The sequence below is a fragment of the Castor canadensis genome, chromosome 2 (assembly GCF_047511655.1).
Source record: "Castor canadensis chromosome 2, mCasCan1.hap1v2, whole genome shotgun sequence".
Taxonomy (NCBI): Eukaryota; Metazoa; Chordata; class Mammalia; order Rodentia; family Castoridae; genus Castor; species Castor canadensis.
In genome coordinates, this window is record NC_133387.1 from 53,755,449 (window position 1) to 53,780,093 (window position 24,645).

At 36.5% G+C, this 24,645-nt stretch overlaps 1 protein-coding gene across 1 annotated transcript in view; it reads right to left on the bottom strand.

Moving 5' to 3' along the window:
- Positions 1-18,196, bottom strand: part of Znf804b (zinc finger protein 804B) — a 533,610-nt gene extending 515,414 nt beyond the window's left edge. Inside the window, exon 1 of the mRNA XM_074064806.1 lies at positions 17,800-18,196. Within this exon, the coding sequence (XP_073920907.1) occupies positions 17,800-17,907 (108 nt within the window). The 5' untranslated portion in view covers positions 17,908-18,196. The remainder of the gene's footprint in view (positions 1-17,799) is intronic.
- Between the last annotated feature and the right edge of the window lie 6,449 nt (positions 18,197-24,645).

Consider the following 24,645-nt stretch of genomic DNA (forward strand, 5'->3'; position numbering starts at 1 on the left):
TAGTTTGTTCTTAAGAAAAGAAAGTAAAGAGGAAAAGGCTAATTATTAATTAGGATTTCCAAAGGCAGTGGAAGACATTTAAATGCAGTAATGAGGTTAGAGGTTTAGGAGCACAGAGACAATAGTTTTAGATTAAATAGCTATCCCTAAAGAGGAGAAAAATTCCTTTCACGTGGCAGTAAGATTATAAAAACAACTTGTCTACTTCACTCAAATTGCTCTGATAAAAACACAAAGAAAATAGAAAAGTCACTTCAAATGTAGGATTGGCTTGAATGAAAGCTGCATCAGGAAAGCAGGGCACACTGAGCATTTCCATTACAAAGTTGCAAAAACAGTAGGCTGCTATTTGCAACAGTTGTGCTAAACAGAATGCTAACTGGCCCCCATGCCTGAGTTTCTCTTCCCAAGAAAACACAGTCACTGTAAAGAGCAATCTTACAGGGCCATCCAAAAAAGCAATGATTTCAACCATTTGATATAAAAAACGTTAAGCTCAAAGTCAGTGCTGAGAACACTTATGAGATTGTGGATGCGTTTTCAACAGAACATGCTGGCTATGATAGAAGCAACCATTGGTTCCGTAGCGTGTGCCAGACACTATGCTGAGCATGTGACATTCATTATCTCGCTCACTTCTTACAGTGGCCCCTATAAGATAAGTAATAAATATTACAAGTGAACAACCCAAGGCTCATAATGGTGATGTGGTCACAGAGTTGGCAAGAACTGCAGGGAGAGATCCAATCAGTTAAATCCAACTATGAAATCAGTAGCCTTAGGCTCTTCCGTATACTTGGTATAAGAAGGGAAAAGTTTCATATTCCCACTTTAAAACAGAGGTCAGGTAAAAGCATAAAACAGGGCAAAGTATAAGCAGTCATGTGCAAGATAATGGTATTTTGGTCAAGGATGGACGCCACATACGAGGGTGGTCCCATGAGCTCTGTATAGCTTTATTCTGAAGTTAGTTTTCAGTTCTTCTGTCCTTTTAAGAGTTATATGTTGTTTATCATGAGCTTACTTTACAAGTAACTAGATCAGTGAATCAAATTTAGAACAGATTTTCTTATTTGTTAACTATTTCTGATATTCTATAACAATAGCATCAAAATGCATGGTTACCTATGTCTTTTGGCAAGACCAAATGTAACTGGAAGATCTGTTAGACTTACAGGGTCCTGCATGTTGTCCCTTATCTGCAGGCAGCTCCTCAGGCCCTCTGCCCACACCCTTGTCCCATGCCTGTGAGTTGTTCTTGGATTCTACCTGAGAGATTTATACCTGGATAACTCCTCTTCATTCTTCATGTCTCAGATTAGCTGCTATTTACTCTAGAAAGTCTTCCATAATTCTAGGACTAGGTAGGGTCACCCTGTTATATTTCTCTTTTACATCATTTACCTTTTTCACAACAACATGTACATTTATAGAGTACTATGAAATAACAATAAATGTATCACCTATCTTTATTTCTGGTACATAGTCTCCTCTAAGACAGATAGCACATCTGTTGTGTTGACTTTACTACCTCCAACACCTGTACAGTGCCCAGTATAGAGTAAGGACACAAAAACTAGTTCATGAAAACTTAAGATTTGAACTCCAGTGGTTTTGAAGCCACATTTGCCCTGAGAATTTTCCATTGGAACCTGGAGTGACAGGTGCACAGCTTCTAAGAAAGGCAACACAGAGCTCTTCCAGCCATGCCCTCCTTTTAGAGTTCTTGCTTAGCAGGGGCTTCTTCTTTGATATCTCCATACTCCAGGGGGACCTAACTCCTCTTCTAAGTAGAAGATTAAGTGAAAACTCATCTTCAGCACTCCTATCCAATACTTTAATTTTCCCTTTCAATGGTCTCCCTCCTTTTATTTCAGGGAGCTAACATCTGAGGTATTAAGAAAAGAATCCTTTCCAGATCCTTCGTTTACATTGAAGAATAAATAACTAGCAAGATGAAGATAGGCCTCTGTGTATTTGCACTTAGCAGCATCTAAATTGTAAGTTCTGGTATCAATCACTAGACACAGCGGATTCTTCCTAGAACAGAGAAAGCATTTTTTCTATGGATGGTGGCCAACTCTTTCCCCTACTTCTGCTGCCTATAGGTGCCTATGAAAAGGGGTAATAGGCTATCTCAGTACAAGAAACCCAATCCAGTGCTCTAATACTTTCTCTCTTTTAGATTCAACTTCTACAACATCCCTTTTAGTCTTTGCTGATCATACTTTTGGTGTTGGCCTGTATGCTGTACCCCACAGCCATACCAACAGAATTATAGAAACCCTGTCTTCAACCTCTGTCATCTCTTTGGTTAAATGAAAGCAACTAAAGTTTCAAAAAAAATTCTAAGAAATTCATATAAAGACAAAACCAAAAGGACAAAATTAAAAAGTCTACAGATAAAAATTCAGAATTGTCTTGATTAATTTCAAACTTAGACCTAAGGGCTGCTTGTACAAAAATTGTTGTCTTACAGTTAGTTCATGTGTGGTATTCTAGCAGCTGTGATTCAGTCTAATTCTAATTGATACTTACATGACATATATATGCATCTAAGATCACTCCTTATGAATATTTTAATACTAATTATAAATTCTGCCCACTTCTGCTTTTTTACCTGCTCTATTCCCTGTTGAAAACTGATTTCCTCTGTCACTTTCAGTTGAACAGTAACTCCTGATGGTTACAGAGAGAAGAATAGAGTGTGATTTAAAAAAAAAAAACATGGCAAAGTGACCACTATTGGAAGGCCAAGTATCTCTTAATTACTTTTTTCCTTCAAAACACAATTTTTAAATCTTAAGAAAGCAAATAATCAGTGATTGTCACCAAGGACTCTTCTAAAAATATCATACGGAACTCCTGAACTCCTTCTATGTAGCATTTGGATATTGGAAGCCAGGTATTAAGTTTGACTTAAAAAACAATTTCAGTCCATTAGACCATTTTTGGTTGCTATAACAGAATGTTGAGACTGGGTGATTTATAAAGAATAGAAATTAATTCTGGCTCACAGTTCTGGAGGCTGGAAGTCCAAGAGCATCATGTCAGTATCTTGTTGGCTTCTGGTGAGTACCTTGTGCTGACCGAACTCATGGCAGAAGGGCAAGCAGACACATGTGGAAGAAGCAAAACATGAGGGTGGCCACCTTGCTTATAACAAACCCACTCTTCAGGTACTAATCCGGTTCTACAGGAACCTACTTCCTGGAGAAAGACATTAACTCCTCTGAACAAACATAATCCCCTTTTAAAGGCCCCACCTCCTGACACCACTACAATGGCAATCCAATTTCAACATGGTTTTGGAAGGGACAGATCATTTTCAAATTGTAAAATAATTAAGTTTAAGAATATATAAATTCATTTAAAATAAAACTGACTAATATAAGTATATTTAGTCTTTACCTGTAAATCTTCTTGGCAATAATCCTATTTCTAAAGCAACATAAAGTTGTATTTTATCCTCATGAATGCTTGTGAAATTGTACCAACTTTTCTAATAATGTTTACATATCATTTGCACATAAATTTCATTTTTATGAGAAGTCCAAGCTAGAGGTTTCTGTTTTTTAATCACTTATTATTATCTTGCGACATAAATCACATCGCCTCTCAAATAATGAAAATTCAGTACAGTCATCTAACCACATTTCTAAATGTACATGATAGTTGGAGCTTTGGTTTCAGTATGCAATATTAAGCAAAAGATAATGACATGCTTCATGGATGTCACCCTGGGTATAATCTAGGTGTTTTATTAGCATAAATCCACTCATTCTTACTTAGTCAGTAATCTCTTGTTCATTTCTTTCAAATAGCATGTACAGCAGAAGTAAATGGCACACTGTCCAATCACTATCACCACCCCAAACTGAGAGCTTTTATTCAATAGTTTGTTGTCACTTGAGTTGCAAATGTGTTCTTTACTAAAACTCACTGTAGTATTTTTTAATAATGCAGTTTATCATCTATTATGTCAAGACAGTAGTTGCCTTTGGGGTGGGGTAGTGCCCACCTCAGGATGCATCTGAGGCTTTCAGGGACCTATGATGTTCTATATGTGTATCTGAAACACTTAAAAACTGTACACTTGTGACTTATGTTGTTCTTCAATGTAAAATTTAAAACTTTCTATTTAGATAATGTTACATATACATTGAATTTTTGAATTCAGTAGAATTAAAATTATTACTACATCACTTTTTATTAAAAGCTAATACTTTCCCCCCTAGGAATTTGCAAACATCTAAATCAAAGATTAAATCATCTATAAAAGATAACCTTAAGATATGTCTAAAATGATCTGATTTTCATGTACTTAAGTTTCCTGTATCTAAGAGATATAGGAAATCAATAGTATAAGAGAGGAACATCTGGAAAAAGTAGACAGTACTTGAAATGTAAGAAGTATTTTGCTGAAAGCATTATAATGTCTTGCTGAGTTTGCCACCTTTATCAAGAGTATAAGAACTGGGTTGGAGGTGTGGCTTAAGTGGTAGAGCACCTGCCTAGTAAGCACAAGGTTCTGAGTTCAAATCGAGTACCAACACCCCCCCAAAAAAGAACCACTAATATATTTTATTTCAAAACTTGCATTACATTAAAACATGTAAGAAAGCACTTTGAGTATATAGAAACTTCAATTCATTTATAAGAAAATAATGGAAGTGATGTACATGGCATGAGATATTCTGTGTTCTCACAAATAGTTCAATCCTTTATATAACTTAAAAATGAAAATTATCAGCTGACTCTGAATATGTAAGGGATATCACATTGAAGAGGGAGCTCTTCTTGCTTCCCTACTCTCTTGCTTCAGAAGAGGAAACTGAGGACCAGTAAGTAAAAGGAAAAAGGAGACAGAGACATTTGAATGCAGGCAAAGAGAGACTCTGCATTAATTCATTTTCCCCTCAGAAGAATAATTCAAACAGACCTCTACCATTAGAAATTTAACCCCATGATAAGGATGGTTATATTAGTTTTCTATTGTGGCTCTAGAAAATTACTAAAACTTGCTGGCTTAAACAACACATATTTATTATCTTAGAGTATTTTTAAGTCAAAAGCCTCATTGAACTAAAATCAAGATGTGTTAGTTAGGGATATGATTGTTTTCTGGAGGCTCAACATGTAAATCCATTTACTTATGTTTTTGTGTGTGTATATGTGCTACCAGGGATTGAACCCAGGGCCTTGTGCTTGGTAGGTAAGTGATCTACCACTTGAGCTATGCCCCCAGCCAATTTATTTCTCTTTTCTCATTTCAAGAGATCACCTGCATTCCTTGGCTTAGGGTCCCTTCCTCTAACTTCAAAACCAGCAACATAGTGTCTTCAAGACTTTCTCTATGACTCTGACAACTCTTGCTTCCCCTTCTAATGACCCTTGTGATTACATTGGGTCCACCTTCATGATCCACGATAATCTCAACATCCTTAATTTAATCACATCTGCAAAGTTCTTTATGCCATAGGAGGTATTAAATTTATACATTTGTGGGATTGGAATGTGGACATTATTGGAGAGACATTATTCTGCTTACCATAGCAATATATTTAAGCATATATGGAAGGTTAAATTAGATAGTTAAGGGTCTTTCCAGTGTTTAGATTTTGTGAGTAAGGCAAAGAAATAAAATATCTACTAGCAACATAAATTTATAGATTAAGAAACTGTCCGTGTAATAAACCTGATTCTCTCCATCCCTGAGGACATTATTGTCTCTCTCTATATCTTCTGTAGAAGAGTGATATTCTGCATAAAATACATTTTTTAAAAGAATCCCAAGCTCCTGTTGAGACAGTGGTCACATTCTGACTCATTCAAGAAAGAACAAGTTCTAAGAAAACTTTGTTGGGAAGTATGTGACTCTCCAGACAACTGGAGAATGTTAGCAATTATGCAACAACCACTCTACAGGTGCCCCAAGATTTTGCTTTCTCAAGGGCTACAGTGGCCACTGGTCAAGGGAATTATTGTCTCTGTTTTAATGAAAGGTTGAGCATAAGGAAATGGGGAATGAGGGTGAATATGTTGTATATATTTTGTATCCATATATGAACCCTGTTGAAATTGTTTTAAGAAGGGAGGAGGAGGGAGACTGATGGAGGGGTTACATCTAACTAAGATATATTATAAAAGTACATATGTGAACATTACAATGTATCCCTCTAAACAACTAGTATATGCTAATATAATTTTTAAAAGAATATTTCCTTCCTAGAGCTACCACCAGTACAAAAGGGAATACATTTATATGAATTAAAGTTACATTGAAATCTATTTCTTTTCTATTACCATCATTAAATTAATTAAGAGAAACAAAATGATCACAATTGAAGTTTTGTACAACTTGGTCAAAGTTTTTCCCCATTGCAACATCAAATGGTTTGGGCACCTACCAACATACAGTTTGAAAAATAATAACTGCTAATATTTGTTGAACACTCAATGAATGGTAAGCATTATACTCAAAACACTCCATTAGGAACCATCCTTGCCTACTGCAAAGTAATGGAAGCTGACATTAATGGAAATCATCAAATTGATAATTAAAACAAAACTCGGATCTGGGCTCTACTGTCTCCCACCTGTAATCCTAGCTACTTGAGGGGCTGAGATAGGAGGATCACAATTCTAGACCAGTCTAGTAAAAAGTTCAGGATGCCCAATCTCAAATAATAGCATGGTACACCTATCATCCCTAGCTATGCAGGAGGCTAAGATCCGGTGAATCATGGTTCCAGGCCAGTCTGGGCAAAAATGTTTGTGAGACACCTGTCTCAATGGAAACAGTAGGGCATGATGCACACCTGTCATCCCAGTGACAGCAGGAAGCATAAAATAGGATGATATTCAAAAGCAAGACCCTATCTCTAAAGTAACCAAAGCAAAAAAGGGCTAGAGGTGTGGCATAAGAGGTAGGTCACCTGCCCAGCAAGTACATGGAGCCTTGGATTCAAACACCAGTGCCACAAAAGAAAAAAAAAAAAAAAAAACTCTAGAATTTGAAACCAGGAAGTTTAATTCCAGGGTCTCTCTTTCATTTCTTTTGTAACTCTGTCCCTTTGCTGGTAGTCAAAAGTAATAACCCAACAATACTGAGTGATGACAAATATAAACAATAAGAAAAAGATTTTTAAAAATCAGTATCTATTAAAGTTAATGTTCTTGAGCCCTAAGCACATAAAATTCTTTAAAATTACTAATTTTAAAACAAATACATAGCAAATCTGAAGAGCTATCAACTAATTCTCTGGAGTTTCCTTCCAGTGCAATTCATTCAATCTAATTAGCTAAGCAGCTATTAATATAAACATTCATGTCAATGACTAGATGGAAATTCCCAGTAATCCCACATCAGCTTCGCTGTGTCAAACCTGCCAGTGGCAGTGTCCTGGCTGATGCAAGTTTAATATTGTATTGTCTAACATTATTCATTTATTCATGCTTCCATTCATTCATTTTACAAATATTGGTTGACTGAGTATAATAAACCAGAGACTATTCTCAGCTTTGGGAATATAAAGGTGATAGCAGACATACTCCAAGGATTTCCCATCCCTTGGTAAAATGGAGACCAGTAACCACATGCAGTATAGCGATGGATTAAGGTAAGCAGTGGAAGGGATGTCTGCATGTAAGAAAAGAACAGGAAGTCAGTACAATGACACAGGAAGCCTAAACTTCTTAGTAAGACTAAGAATGTATAAGATATGGCCCAACAAAAGGAGAAAGAATGGTTTTTGATTAAGGGAACAGCATATGCAATAGCATAAAGGTTTGTAAACACCTATTTTAGTCACAGGGATGACTACACAAATCATTAAATGTAATATAGCACATTAATAAGAGCAAAGACAAAAACCACTTGATCATCTCAATACATGCAGAAAAAGCCTTTGATAAGATTCAACACCTCTTCATGATAAAAGCTCTAAGAAAACTAGGAATAGAAGGAAAGTACTTCAACATTGTAAAGGCTCTATATGACAAACCTATAGCCAACATCATACTGAATGGGGAAAAACTGAAACCATTTCCCCTAAAGTCAGGAACAGGCAAGAGTGCCCATTATCCCCAGTCCTATTCAACATAGTCCTGGAATTCCTAGCCAGACCAATAAGGCAAGAAGAAGAAATAAAAAGAATACAAATAGGTAAAGAGTAATCAAACTATCCCTATTTGCAGATGACATGATCTTGTACCTTAAAGACCCAAAAAACTCCACCTAAAACTCCTACACACCGTAAATAGCCACAACAAGGTGCAAGATACAAAATTAACTTACAAAAATCATTAGCTTTTCTATACACCAACAACGACCAAACTGAGAAAGAATATATGGAAACAATTCCATTTACAATAACCTCAAAAAAATCAAATACCTAGGAATAAACTTAACAAAGGATGGGAATTACCTCTACAAGGAGAACTACAAACTACTGAAGAAAGAGATCGAAGACGGCAGAAGGTGGAAAGATCTCCCATGCTCATGGATTGGCAGAATCGGCATAGTAAAAATGGCTACACTACCAAAAACAATCTACATGCTCAATGCAATTCCCATCAAAATCCCAATGACATTAATCACAGAGATTGAAAAATCCACCCGAAAGCTCATTTGGAAACATAAAAGACCACAAATAGCCAAGGCAATACTGAACAAAAACAGCAACACTGGAGGTATCATAATACCTATCTACAAACTATACTATAAAACCATGTCAACAAAAACAGCATGGTAATGGCACACAAACACATATGAAGATCAGTGGAACAGAATAGAGGACTTAGATATGAATCCATGCAGCTTACACCCAGCTAATTTTTTAAAAAGTTACCAAAAACATATGATGGAGAAAAGACAGCCTCTTCAGCAAATGTTTCTGGGAAAAGTGGTTTATTTGCCTGTAAAAAAAGTAGATCCATGCCTGTCACTCTGTACTAGTATCAACTCAAAGTGGATTAAGGACCTTAATATCAGACCCAAAACCTTAAAGTTAGTACAGGAAAGAGGAGGGAATACTCTGGAAGCAATAGGAATAGGCAAGGACTTCCTCAGCAGAACTCAAGCTCAGCAACTAAGAGAAAAGATGGACAAATGGGACTAAATGAAATTAAAAAGCTTCTTCACAAAAAAAGAGATGGTCTCTAAATTGAAGAGACCACCCATAGAATGGGGTATACATCACAAAAGATGATAACCAGAATATACAGGGAGCTCAAAAAAACTAAACTCCCTCCAAATCAATGAACCAATAAAAAAGCAGGTAACTGAGCTAAACAGAATTTTTTCAAAGGAAGAAGTCCAAATTGACAAAAAACACATGAAAAGATGTTCACCATCCTTGGCCATAAAAGAAATGCAAATCAAAATCACACTAACATTTCACCTCACTCTTGTTAGAATTGCTACCAACAAGAACACTGCCAACAACAAATGTTGCAATGCTGCAGGGAAAAAGTAGCCCTCAGACACTGCTGGTGGGAATGTAAGCTAGTACAACCACTTTGGAAAACAATATGGAGGCTTCTTAAAAAACTAAAATAGATCTGTCATATGATCCAGCAATACCACTCCTAAGGACGTACCCAAAGGAATGCAACTCAGGTTACTCCAGAGGCACCTGCACACCCATGTTTATTGCAGCATTATTCACAATAGACAAGTTATGGAAGCAGCCTAGATGCTCCACAACTGACGAATGGTTTAAGAAAATGTATTTATACACTGCGGAATTTTATTCAGCCACAAAGAAGAATGAAATTTTGTCATTTGCAAGTGAATAGATGGAACTGGAGAACATCATCTTAAGCGAAGTTAGCCATACTGAGAAGGCCAAAAATCACATGTTCTCCCTCATATGCAGATCATAGACCTAAAACAAATGTAGTAATATTATTGAACAAGGGCCACACCCAGGCTGCACACTGGAGGGATAGGGAAAGGGAAGGAAACCAAAATCTTGAATGTGATCGATATGCTCACTGTATAGGAGCGAATATAATTATCTTAAATTGGCAGAGGCCTCTATGGGAAGGGGACTAGGAAGTAGTGAAGAGGTCTGGTAGAGATGAATCCATAAGAGTTGTAATATACATATGCAAGTAAACAACACAGGAACCTCCCTGTGTAGCTGTCTTTATCTCAAACTAGCAAAAATTTATGGTTTTCTTACTATCTTTTATGTTTTTTCTTCAACAAAATTGGAGAACAAGAGGACAGAATAGATTTGCCTGGAAGGGATGGGTGGTGGCCCAAATAATGTATACACATGTAATTAAATGTAGAAACAATAAAATAAAATTTAATTAAAAAGGACTCTGAGTGGTTCAGTAGACAGTACAGGATCTTGACCATGTGGAAGAATGAGTAAATTAAAAAGCTGGAGATGTAGTCGGAGACTGGGTGATGAAGACTCAAATATCATTCAAGGAGTTTGAACATTTTTAGGTAATGTGAATGTAGTTACCATGGCTTCCTTCCATGTCTCCTCACTTTACATTTCAGATGAAGCAAATAAACAGGGAATGTCAGATATAAGTAGCACATTCATTCTCCTCATCAGTCAGAAAAGAAAACTCCCCATGATTATTTTATTTCTAGAACATGCTATTTACTTCATTCACAGAAAGGAAATGCAAGAGGCTTTGCTCATCATGAAAAACATTAGGGAAGTAATTACTCATGGCAAAATGGATATCAAGAAAGGCCATGTGTGACTGGAGGGAATGGGAACTGAGTGCTTGTTTGCTGCTGAGTTGATACTTAGGACAAGTGAAGCACTGAGCAATGGGTGTAGAGATAAGGAGGGAGGAATCCCAGTAGGTGGGTTCTGAATGGATATGGGAAGAAAGTTCTACATTCTGAGCTAAAGATGAAAATTATGTGTGAAAAGAGAAGAAATGTGTATCATTGAGTCACAGAATAGGGTGGTTCTCACCACTTTCAGGAATAGTGCTTCTGGAGTTAAAATAATTAGACCCATAGTTACATGTAAACCAAAAAATATATTGAAAATATTGGTATTCATGTGAATGAAAGAAAAAAGGATTAATGGCAAGAATAAAAGGAGACTATTATTTAGAAAAAACAAACAAATGAAATATCCATTTCAAAATAAACTATAGTCTGCCTCTGACACCCAGAGAAGGGTGGGTGCCAAAAGGAATTTACCAATTCTGAAAGCCAAAAATTGGCAGCCTTAATTATACTCGCAATAAATGAACAAAATAAATATTCCCCATGAATCATTCTTAAAGCCCTCCAGTACAAACTCCTTAGTGGCATCCCTATATTTGCACATTCTATATTTTATTATTTATTTATAGCTTGACTTGCTCTGACAATAGACCTACATCGTCCAAAAGAAACTTTACACATTAAAATAAGAAAACATAAATTTTAAAGGAATGGGAGCTATGAGAAATAAAGATGAAATAAGAACTACACTGGGAGTAGAAGAGGAGCAGAGGTGAGGATATCATTTTGCTGTGAAGGCCAACATTATTTCCTACCATTTTGTTAAGCCACAGATTTGCCTCTTGCCTTCCTACCAGCCAAAGGAAAAAAAAAAGAAAAAGTTAATGATACAGTTAGTTCTCTTTTTCTATGTTTAGATTTTAGAGATTAAATTTGAATGAAAGAAGAATTCAGTTCAACACATTATCATGGGTCTACCTCTGGAAAAGTAGGGTCTTTAGAGAATATTTTTTAAAAATTTAAAAATCCCTTTCCATTTCAAATACTAAATAATATTTTCTTGCATTTTTGTCTTCAATAGCCAGGAATACGTTAGTTACAACTTAGAATTCTGTCTAAAGCAAGAAGTAATTCATCTTTCAAGAATTTTTTTTTTTTTGAGTTCAGTAAATTCTCCCAATGATGAGAAACTGTATTACTTGGGACTAGTATATGCCTATTATCACCACCCTATCAATACTTTTCATAAAATCATGACAAATGACTACTTTCTTTCTCTAGAACTTATCCATTAAGTAAACCTGACTTGCAGAGTCTATGTATAAAAGGCTATCACCCATCATTTTAGAAGGGTTACCTGAATTTTCATGTGTTTATTACAACCAAAATATGTTTTCAAGAAAAGTAGCATTTTAAAATTTTTAATTCAAATTATTTTCTCCAAAATATATATAAATATGCTAAACACTTACCGTGGCAATGAGTACTTTGAACAAGCCAACTTCACACTTAAAGGCACTACTCTGCCTGTTCCTTGGGCCCAGTGTATCCTTAAACTTACTGGTACCTCAAACTTTGTTAATACTTGACATATGAAAAATATATAATGTTAGTGCATATATATCATACAACAAATATTTCAGTTATAACTAAAGCTAATTTTTTAAGCTACCTGTAGTCAAGATCTATGTAAACATCATCATACCCATTTACCTGACTCATGATGCCAAATTATAGAGCAGAGCTTTAAGAAGTTTATCTGAATTTTGTATCTAAAAGAAACAAGTCAATATATGAGCCACTAAATTTCAATTATAAAACAAATTAAAATATTTTATAATCTAATAAAGTCACAATTTGTGGCATTCAAATATTCATTTGATTTTATCATGGAAATTTTCAGAAGTCAAGTAAACAAAAATTCATTTAGTTAAAAAGGACTCTGAGTGGTTCAGCAGAGAGTACAGGACCTTGACCATGTGGAAGAATGAGTAAATTAAAAGCTGGAGATGTAGTCGGAGACTGGGTGATGAAGACTCAAATATCATTCAAGGAGTTTGAACATTTTTAGGTAATGTGAATGTAGTTACCATGGCTTCCTTCCATGTCTCCTCACTTCACATTCAGATGAAGCAAATGTACAGGGAGTGTCAGTCCTAGAAAGCTGAAACTTTCTAGGTAGCATAAGTGCTAGCTACAACTTTGTGAAAACAGGTGAAGGAAAGAAGGAATGGTTAAAAAGGCAAGGAGAAGAAAGGAGTTTGCTTAATATGGTGTTTGACATAAAACATGTATTACAATTACAACTGACTATAGAAAATATCTGAAAGTTTCAATGCAGAAGACAAGGTCATATATTCATGAATTCAAAAAGAGAAGGCAGACAACTTCTCTATAGGAGACCATATCTTCAAAATTATACAGGCACATGAAAAGTGAATCAAAAAAGAGACATTTAATGTGTTTACATTTACTCACTCCTTAAACATAATGAAAATATACACATTTGAATATTGTGAGCATTAGAAAAACTAACAAGGATATAAGTAAGGTCATTTCCTCATTTCATCAATTCTCTGTGTGAATATACCTTGAAGGTAATTCATCTTTTCTAGAACTTCTCTCACTTTTAGATATACATTTGTAATCTTAAAGAGGGAATTTTATAGGATTCTTGGTCTTTGTAGATGCTTGTATGTTTGAATACCATTAACTTCTATTGGGAATTTAGTCAAATATACAACTTAGGATAAGATCATTAATCATAAAAAAATCCAGAGACTCTGATGTATTACTCAGATGACAATGCCAAGAATTTCCTCCATACACAAATAGCAAGTAGCAGGCATTTCCCAGAAATGGATCATCCTGGCTTTGTAACTATGGTGCTCCCAGGAAAAAGCACTTTTTAAGAAATGTCAGCTAAGCCATGTGCAATGGCACATGCCTATAATCACAGCACTCAGAAGTCTGAGGATCACATGCTCAAGACCAGCCTGGTCTACATAGTGACTTCCAGGCCAGTCTGGGATATAGGGCAAGACCCTATCTCCAAATAAGCAAAAAAGAAATGACATCTTAGTGATGATATGTTAAATGTATTCCTCAAATAAAATATACAACTGTGATTATTATTCACATTTAATCAATAGATATCCTGAATAATAGTCCTGTTGTTAACCACACTTAGATTAAGGAAAACATAATAAGCCACTCAAAAGAATCTAAAAAACATAAAATAACTGAGAATTAATTAAAATATATTTCCAATGTTCAAGCATGAATTCAAACATGGTGGTATAAGTAACTAAAATTTCCCAAAAATCTGAACTAATCCATAGATTGTTTATTGTATTTAGTGGTAAAAGACCATAAATTAAGGTAATTTAGACTGGAGCATAGATAACAACAACTTTCTCTCTCTCTCTCTCTCTCTCTCTCTCTCTCTCTCTCTCTCTCTCTCTTTCCCTACCTACCCAAATGAAATTTTTTTTTGCAGTACTGAGGTTTGAACTCAGGACCTATACCTTGAGCCACTCCACCAGCCCTTTTTTGTGATGAATTTTTTCAAGATAAGGTTTACCCAGTCTATTTGCCCAGGGTTGGCTTTGAACCACAATCCTTCTGATCTCTGCCTCCTGAGTAGCTAGGATTACAGGCATGAGCCAGCAGGACCTGGTCCTCATATGGACTTTTAAAGTCATCATCTAATCACATTGTTTTAGAGATGAGAAAAAGCAGAGGATAAATATCCTAAAATTTAGTAGAATGAACACTTATTTTTTAAAATAGACTACTATCACTAAGCATTAGGGAATACTGTCATTTTCCTTAATTTATCCTTAGATTTAAAGTAACATAAGCATCTCAAATCAATTATTCACATTCTCATTACAATGAAAACAGTGTGCTATTTTTCATACACACTATCTAAAAAGAAGAGAGGTTCAATATAAGATATTTCCATGTTTTTCCTTTAACTAGAAGAAGCATTTCACTCTAGGATTGTCAGTTTACTAATCTGTGAATACTGTTTGGGGGTAAAATGCTTTACTACTCAAGTACACGTTTAAGTATTTATTAAATGAACTCCATTTAATGATCCAATGTTTTCCAAATGAAATCCTTTGAAATAAAACATATGTCAGTATAATAATTCTATTTTTTCTTTCAATTGACATCACGCACATATTTTACAGGCACGTGATCTTAACATAAGAAATTTATATAATTCCTTTAAATATGCAACTGAGGGTTTGTATCTATAAGACAGTGGAATGTCAACTCCGTATTATCTAGGTGTAGTTGCATCTGAACTACAAAAGAAGAAAACTCATATCAAAAAGTAATTGTGGATTTTCCCCTTTCTATAACACCATATAGAAGTCTCATTCAATAATTATGTTTTATTGAACATTAATACATACTATTTTTAAATAGCTCTATTAAGACGAAAAGAATGTCAAATAAAATAGAAGAGACAAAGATTAGAGTAACAACCAAAGTTGAATACTGGGAAACTTACTGAAAGTTAAATCAATGAATGATATTCCTATCTATAGCTCTACATACGCTGAATCTCAGTGAGTGGAAATAACTAAAGTCAGTGAGGTATAGGCCAATTTTAAGTCCTCTTAGACACCATTTGAAATGGTATTGTGACAGGAAATATTTAAGAAAAAATAGATGTCTATGTTTAATGACTGTATGATCTGTGTTTAATATTTATATTAAGAGGGAAATAAACTAATTTATGTCAAACTGAATACAGTTGGGAGGGTCACTGCAAATACGAAAATATATACGTAGCCACATTTTTTTGTTTCATGCTTCACAACTTGCTAATAAAGAGGACATACACATGTTAATGGAGACCATGAAACTGTTCAAGTGCACAAGGGTCTAGAGACCAGGAGGCAGCGATCTATTTTGTCTTAGGGGAAAAGACTAAGTGCCATGCAATGGAAAGAGAATCTCAACTGCTGGGACACTTATCTCAACAACCCACAAATGACAGCTCTGCTCAAGTGAGAAACCATTCCAACCTTGGAATAACCATGTAAATTCCATAGTAAAATGTAAAAAGAAGATGAAATAAATCAAATTGGGTTTAGGAAGTACATATACAAGCTATCTTGAGTATCTTTACAGGGTACATGTGCAATTTGAGTGTACTCAGGTGTGTAAATATTTGTAAGAACTATGCAATGAATCAAAGCACTGAGCCTTGATAACAAAGTAAATAAATTACTACATCAGTAAAGTCAGTCCAGTAATAAATAAAAAGTGTCCTGTAGATATGGAGTGTCTGGTGTGCCCTGCTCAGCCAGCACAGCCATGTGGAGGCCTGGCTGTCTTTTTACATCCAGTCTCTATGGGCTCAATCAAGCTTCTGAATGAGTGACCAGAGGGAGGGAGGAGAGCAGTTCTTGAGCAAGTGATAGAAATTTTCTCTGTAAACGCTAGAGATTTTGGAAGATTAACAACATATTCTAATCAACTTGAATAGATCCAAGAGTAGTATAGAAACTATGAAGTATTTCTTTAGTAATCCCAACAATTTTTAAGACATATATACTACGACATACTATCTAATTCAGATTTCTATAGCCACAGACAGGGTTATGGAAACTGCCACAGAGATTATAAAATCCTTGGAAAACAATACCTATGAGAAAATTGGAACATTCTAGGTTTACAGTACAAAATGAGCTTAAGAGGAATTTGAAGGATTTAAATTTGCCTTAAGGAAGATCCTCCTGACACTGTAAGTTGTTAAACATTAAAGTGGTTTGGTGAGACTGTGGAAACTCCAACCCTAGGAATCTTTAAAAATAGGATAGATTCAGATCTGCTGCTTAGAAGGATTGACTGAGGGCTTTTTTCGACTGGAACTCTCCCAGTCCCTTCCAGTCCTGTGAGTTTAATTGTAAGTGCTAATATAAACCATATTCTCCATGTAATGCTTTTAATTCAGTATCATTGAGTTGGACAGGGGTTGCAACAACACAGTTTTTACAGTATCTAAAAGCATGTGAGGAAATAGTTTGTCATAAGGAATCTTAGTGATATATCTGAATGCCTGTACTTTCTGATTTTAGATTTCTCATGCAAATCACGTATAGAGCTTAATCAAAGGTTTTTATAATATATTGCACTTTTGAATAATTCACGCTAATGAAGCATTAATCTGTGATGGAAAGCACTAAACATTAAAAATCAGAGAAATTAAGATTTCCTCTTCATATCATACAAAGTTGCTGGTTTTTTTACATTACACTGGAAAAGTTGTTCATTAACTTTGATACTGGGTCACTTTCTAATAGTCTAACAAACACACACACTCACAATTTTCTTGAAACACATTTGAATCCTTAAAACACCAGTCCATAGTACCAGGAATGGATACATAAATATATTTAAGTCTTAGATTCTGGACACAAGTATTTTATAAAAAGTATTTGAATAAATCAGATGGTAACTAGATTGAACAGTTTATTAAATTACTCAATTTGCAGGTTGATCTGTTTGTATATAATACAAAAACCTCCCACAAAAGGAACACTTTGGTTTCCCTTAACCCACATAGTTAAACATTAGGTTTAATCAAGTTTTGACAACCATCACCTTTCCTTTTTGCCAATGATCTGAGACAAAATCTTTGCAGGTTTTCCTTTCTTATAAAGTAATAGCAGCATTATTAAACTAATCTGAATTGATGGTGCACAGAAGCACATTATGAAGTGCCACTCAAACTTTCTACAATGCCCCAATCAGGGGATTCCTAAGTTGACTCTGCATTGGAGGAGCTACCTTCACAGCCCTGCAGTTAAGTGCTTCTCTATTTGCATATATTGCACTACAGCCCATAATGACTGTGTTGAAATACATATGTAAACACGCACACCTCTCTGTATTCCTCAGTAAATTGCATTAACAGACATATATACCTATGGATAAAGCCTGTGTCCTAGAGATCCACCACCCGTCCCTTTTATCAGAACAGCATCTCTCCATCTCTCTTTTTGTTTATGTTGATTTTGGACGTGTGTATGCGTGTGTGCGCGGGTGTGTGCACACTTTACCGGAGAGGGAGATCCGTTCTTGCAGAGGGGCCCTCTGAAGACTCCTTTAATGCCCCGGTAGTGCCCATTGCTGAGATGTCTCGAACTGATGACCAGGTAACAAGCCATGTGGGTCCGGGCAGGAGGCGCAGTCTCAACTCCTCACCAGGCGACCAGCCTTGGAAATGCGGGCTGCTTTTCCAGCAGCAGCAGTGACCGCCACCTCAGGAAAAGAAACGGCCAGCGGTAAGCAGGGGACAGCGAGCCCGCGCGTCCCTGTTCCTCGCCCCGCGTGGGGCTCCTGCTGCCGAAAGCGGCTGCTGGGACCGAGGCGGCGGTGGCGGCGGCAGCGGCAGCCACAGAACACTTGGAAGACCCGGCGAGCCAGTCCACATGCTGCTCTGACGAGGTGGCTGCACAACCGCGGGCTGGCGGTGTGTTTTTTAAAGGACAACTTCCCGGGTCCGCCAGGGAATCAGGAATCCCCCGCCCCTTTCCCCCTCCCCCTGCCTTTGCACCTAGCGACGCGCGCCCAGGATGCTCAGGCGCGCGTCTCCATCCTTTGGCCAGGGACGGCCCCAGGCTGAGCTGTGCCCTGTGGCCGGGGTTCGGAAGCTTGCGCGGGGAGAGTGATGGGAGCCCTCGGAGCGCCAAAGCGCGGCCCCCGCTGCAGTGGCGAGGAGAGGGCTAAGGAGGTGACGGGCGGTCTGGGTGGAGACCGGGACTTGGGGACGCGGCGACTTAGGCGCTCGGGGACAATCAACACCGCGACTGGGAGCGGGGATTAGAGGAGCCCTGGAGGCTCCGGAGACGCGGGGCGGCCAGGCTAGGAGGGGACCAGCTGCTGTGGCGATCGCGGGAGCACGCGGGCTGCTCGACCCGCGCTCCGCCTTCCGGAACCAGCTGCCCTCGCCCTCCCGATCCTCCTGCCCAGTCTCTCAGCCAACTTTCTACTGTGTTTAGGGGCGGGCACCCGGATGAGTGGGAAGGGCTGAGGTGGAGGCTGGAAGGAGCGCTGTCTTTACTCTTTCACTGCTGCTCACCTTTGGCGTTTCTTCTGCGCTTCCGCTGCAGTCAGCGGCATTGGCAGAAGCAGCAACCGGGCTGTAAGGCTGATCAGTTCAGCCCCAAATAGGGCAGACGGACTACATGCGCTATGGTGGGATAATGCACTGAGGAGGAAGGAAGTTCTAGATGGAAAACGTATATAAGGTATAGAAACATAAGTATATTACAGTTATGAAGATTCACTTCCAAGCCTCTCTGTATCCGTAAAGAGCCGCATCTGTTTTGTCGATTTAAGACCTTTGTGTTTTCATAGCCCCTAATACCCTCTCAAAAGTGGTCTTTAACAGATGTTATTTCGATTACTGTAAATTAAGCCACCAGGGAGCGAGCTACACTGAAAATAAAAGATTTATACAAAAATGTGGTCTGCAAAGAGATGACAGTCCTTCCAGGGTCAGGAGACACTAAGCCCTCTTCTCCACCCCCAGGCTAGCCTAATGGAGTTCTGCAATCCCTTTCGGCCCCACCTTGCCTGTGGTGGGTTGGGGAAGAGGATGTGGGCAGTTGCGTCCTTTCCCTCTTTGGCTCTAGCGGTGGAATTAATTGAAAGGTCAGTGCTACTGCAAGCTCCCAGACCTTTCTCCAGTGTTGTACTCTACTCCTGTCTCCCACAATGCCCCATGCACATCCTGGTTGATTCTAAGAACCTCTCACACATGACAGAATCATAATTGGTAATTTAATTCCTATTTGGGCAACTCATAAAATTTAACCAAAAAATGCCTATTATAACTTTTGTAACAACCCAATAAAAGCTTTTGGTTTACACTAGTAAAATGGCTTAATATCCTTAATATTTTATTAATATTCAAATAGATGTATTCCTCATTTTAAAGGTTTGCGATAATCTTTTAAAGTGTTTATTTAGAAAGCTTCTGAGCATATAAGGTAAAAAAAATAAGGAAAAATGTCCTCTCCTTTCAAACCTTTGAAATGAAAATCACTGAAGGTGAGAATGTACAATGTAAACCTTTTAGGAATAGTTTGGTTACCTTTTAACTATCTTCTTGTTAAGAACTTTAAAATAAAAATTCATTTATAGAGCAGCAACAATAGATCCAACATGATCATCCATCTTCTTTCTGTTGATATATGTGACATCCCCCCAATGGTGTGTTTAGCAACATAGTATTTATTTAGCTTACACCTGTAAAATGTTTCTGATGTCTATATGTAGACATTACATATATTCTATAAGATGAAAACAATGCATTTGCAAACACTCAAACTATAAAAATAGGTGAAAGCTTTACAAGAAGAAGAAAAAGAAAAAGGAAGAAGGAGGAGGAGAGTGGGGGAAGGCGGAGGAGAGGAAAATGGGATTTTAAAGGGAGATAGGATGGCTCAATCTGTAACTACTATTTTACACTTTATAAGTGTAGGCAGCAAGCAACCTTGAGGAAGAAGGTATAAACATTCTAGAATGGGCTAGAAAGATAAATGATATTACTTTTTGTAAGTAACATTCTGAGGATACAAATGCCTTATTTTATGAGCAAATGTACTTCCTAATAACTCTTATTTTTAAGAATCAAACACATGTTCAAAATAAAAGGACTGGTAAGTAATCAAAAAGTATAACATTCATATATACTGTCCTATTATATATTTTATTCAAAATATTTGTTAGCTATCCTAACACTATTGTTCATTAGAACATTATCCCATATACATTTGAATTTTGCCCAAAGGAAACAAAGTATTCCCTTTTCATAGTAATGTTCCAATGGCTACAGTATTTTGCTAAATTTCTTAAAGCTTGTTAAAAATTTTAGGTCTTTCTTCTTTGGAAACAATGCAGATTTTGTTAATTTGCCGTATTTTAAGTCAGTTATCACTGTTCTTTTTTTTATTTTTGAATTTTTTGTCACTGATCTCAAAATATTGAGACAAAAATTGGCACATTTGCTAACACTTGGCCAATTTTTTTTTAAGGATAGTCTTAAAACAAAAAAGAAAACAACTCCCTTCTTTTTCTTGCCAGCTTATAACTTTTATCTAGCAGTGTGGTAACATAATATTCAGTAACTTCTCATTATTGCTGGCCTGTATTTTAGACATGGTTCACCAAATCTAAATAGCAGAAAGATGTATATGTTTATTTGCATCATTGCTATAGACACCAAGTTGCTCAGTTTTATTAACTTCCTTCTTTATTAAAGGAGATATTTTTGCCAAGTCTAGTAATTAAAAATTTTCAGAGAAAATGAAGTGAAAGTAAAACACATTAAAATATGCCTATGCTAAGTGAGTTTTAGACATGGGTCAAATGCCATTACAACAAACACTATGAAAAGCAAATACCATATGCAATTTTACAAGGCCCATTTATTTAAAGCAGTGTTTGATCTGATGAGTTTTCATTCCATGGCAAAGAATGTGAATAGAAAAGAGTATGGACATTAGTCTGCAGTCAGTTTGACATTTCCATGTATTTGATGAGTGACATAGTAAGAAGTCCTTCCTTCTACTGTCTTTACTAATGTATCTTAAATACAGTCCCATCTCCATATCCACCTCCCCACTTAACCTCTTTCTTGAGTCAATACAATATCCTCCTCACTAATGTCCCTCATTCCAATGTTGTCTTCCATGTACAATTTATTCTTTTACATTCAGAAGCCGTAGTGATATTTTTAAAGCATAGCTCATATTCTAAAACTTCCTTGTTAAACCATTTAGTGATTTCATACCACATTCAAAATAAATCTAAACTACACTCTGATAAAAAAAAAAAAAGTCATGTTGGATCTGATCCCTGCCTGCCTGCCACTGGTCCTTCTCTCCCCAACTCCCCTTCTTCTCTTGGTGTTCCATAAGAGTATTCCACTTGTTTCCATGCAGTCTGTGCCAGCTGTTCATTCTACTAGGAGTGCTCTTATCTGCAACTCTGAAGGGAAGCATCTTTTTGTTCTTCAGTTCAGATTTAAAGATTTTTGATTCAGAAAGGCCTTGCCTGACCATCCATGGTATCTGTCATCTAGGATCTTTTTTTTTTCCAGAGGAGTTTTTAAAATGCAGAGAAAAACTGAGGAGAAAGTATAGTTATCATGTGCCCTCTTATACTGCAGATAAGCAAATTCTTCTAATATTAACTTTTGTATTAATATGGTGGTGATTTTGTTGCAATTGATAAGCCAATATTGAATAATGTTATTGACTGAAGCACATAGTTTACATTAGGGCTTACTTTTTGTGTTGTACATTGTACATGTTTTGACATGTAATGACATGTGTCCTCCATTCCATATCATACAGAATAGTTTCAGCCCTCTGACATTCTCCTGTGTTCCACCTATTCACCCTTCCTTCCATCTCCCTGAATTCCTCACAGCATTTCATCTTTTTACTCTCTAGTATTGGGTTTTTAAGGATGTCATATAGTTAGCTTCTTCAGATTGGTTTCTTTCACTTAGTAATTGCACTTAAATTTCCCCTATTCCATTAAGTGACTTGATACCTCATTTATTTTTCTTCTTGAATAATATTCTACAGTGTTATGGTTTAAACTGTCCCTCCCAAATGGAGAAGTCATTACCTCCTATGACCATTCATTTCTGCTGTTTAAGCCACCAGGGTGTGATGCTTTGCCACGGCACCCCTAGGAAACTGATTTGCTTTGCATGGCAGTACCATAATTTGTTTGTTCATTAAGCTAGACAATGATATCTTGATTTATTTCAACTTTTGACAATTATGAATAATAAAGCTGCTATAAACATTTGTATGCAGGTTTTTATGTAGACATAAGTTTTCAGCCCTTTTGGCTAAATGGTAAGGAAAGTAATCATTACATCTTATGTTTAATTTTATAAGATACTGCCAAGCTACCTTCCAATGTAGCTCACTTTACATCCTCAACAACAATAGATGAAAGTTCCTTTTGCTCCATATCTTCACCAACATTTATTTCAGTATTTTTTATTTTAGTCATTTAAGTGACAGTATAGTGACATCTCATGTTGCTTTAAATTGCAATTCCCTAATGACTTATAGTATCAAACACCTTTCCATATGCTTATTTGCCATCTATGTATCTTCTTTGCTGAGTTGTCTGTTCCTACCACTGGAGAATTCTGTAAATTGGGTTGTTTCATTCATTACAATTAAGTTGTACAAGTTATTTGTATATTTTGGATGACATCCTTTTTTAGATATGAGTCTTGCAAATATTTTATCACTATCCATGGCTTGGTCTTTTCATTTCTTAACTGTGTCTCTCACAGAGCAGATGTTTTAACTTTAATAATGCCCAACTTATCACTTTTTTCATGGATCATGCTTTCTGTGTTGCATCTATATAGTCATCACCAAACACAAGACCACGTGGAATTTCTTTTATGTCATTATCTGGGAGTTTTACGGTTTTGCACTTTACAGTTAGGTCTCCAATCAATTTTGAGTTAATTTTTGTGGAAAGTATCATGTCTGTATCTAGACTCATTTGGGGGGAGTGTTAATAGCTATTTGCTCCAGCACCTTTTGTTGAAAAACTATCCTTTCTCTATTAAAGTGCCTTTGCCCTATTGTCAAATATAAGTTGACTATATTTGAGCTTATTTTAGGGCTTTGTATTCTGTTCCCTTGGTCTATTTGTTTATTCTTTTCACAAATATTCTACTGTCTTGGTTGCTGTAAGAACCTATTTTCCCCTTTAAATTATTATACATTTTAGTATTTGTCTTACATAAAATATATTGACTATCACTCCTGAATGACAATTGTATGAAAGTAGAGAATTTTTTTATTTTGCCCATTTCTGTGGTTCTAACATCTAAAGAAATCCAGCAATATCTTAGCAACAAAGAAGTTGTTAGTTGACTTTTGGGGAGTGAATGGTAATTGTTTTCTACTTTAACCTAATAATCCAGTTTAATTAATTCTGGATAATTGTGTGTGTGTACACAAATATATGAAATTTGAATTCTGAAGTTTTAGATTTTTTTGCATCTGAATCCTAAGAGACATTTGGTCAAATTCCATTAGCTCCATTACTAAAATAAATTTTCCCTTCTTTCTTCACAACCTCACAGAGAGAAGATTCATTCTTGCTTTAGATCCCAACAATGTCAGCATAGTGTTATTTTTTTAAGTCAAGAACATTCACTTTAAATGAAGCACTTTATTAAACTTACTTCTCTATTCAAGTTCTCAACTTCTTCCAAAACTACCTCTTGAAAACTATTTTAGAAACTATGAATTCAACTTCACCCAAAGTCTTTATTAATTTGTAGCCAGAGATTTTACATTAATAAGTATGTGACTCTCAAAATAATCACTTCTTGTCCCCTAAATTGATTGAACCTATCACACAGTTAGGTCTGGTTAGCATAACTCAGAAATTAAAGATAAAGGAGACCTTAGAGTGTACTCTCAGACTAGGTACCAAGGGAACCAGATTGAATTGTGAACCTCTGACGTAGTAACAGGGAGTATAGTGACCGCCTCTTGTGAGCTTCTACTCTACAGCCTCACATATGTGAGATCTCAAACAGGGCTACAGTGTGTATATTAAATGTCCCCCAAAAGCCCATGTGTTGAAGGCTTTGTCCCCAGCCTGTGGTGAAATCTTTAGGAAGTGGGCTCTAATTAAAGAAAATTAAGTCACTAAAGATGAATCCTTAAAGTGACATTGGGATCCCAAGAAACTTCTTGTTTCTTTCTTGTTTCCCAGGCATCAGGAAATAAATAGTCTTCCTCCATCATGTGTGACATACTGTGCCACAATAGGTTCAAAGTAACAGTGCCAACTTACCATGCTGAAGCCTCCAAAACTGTGAGCCAAAATATACCTTTCAC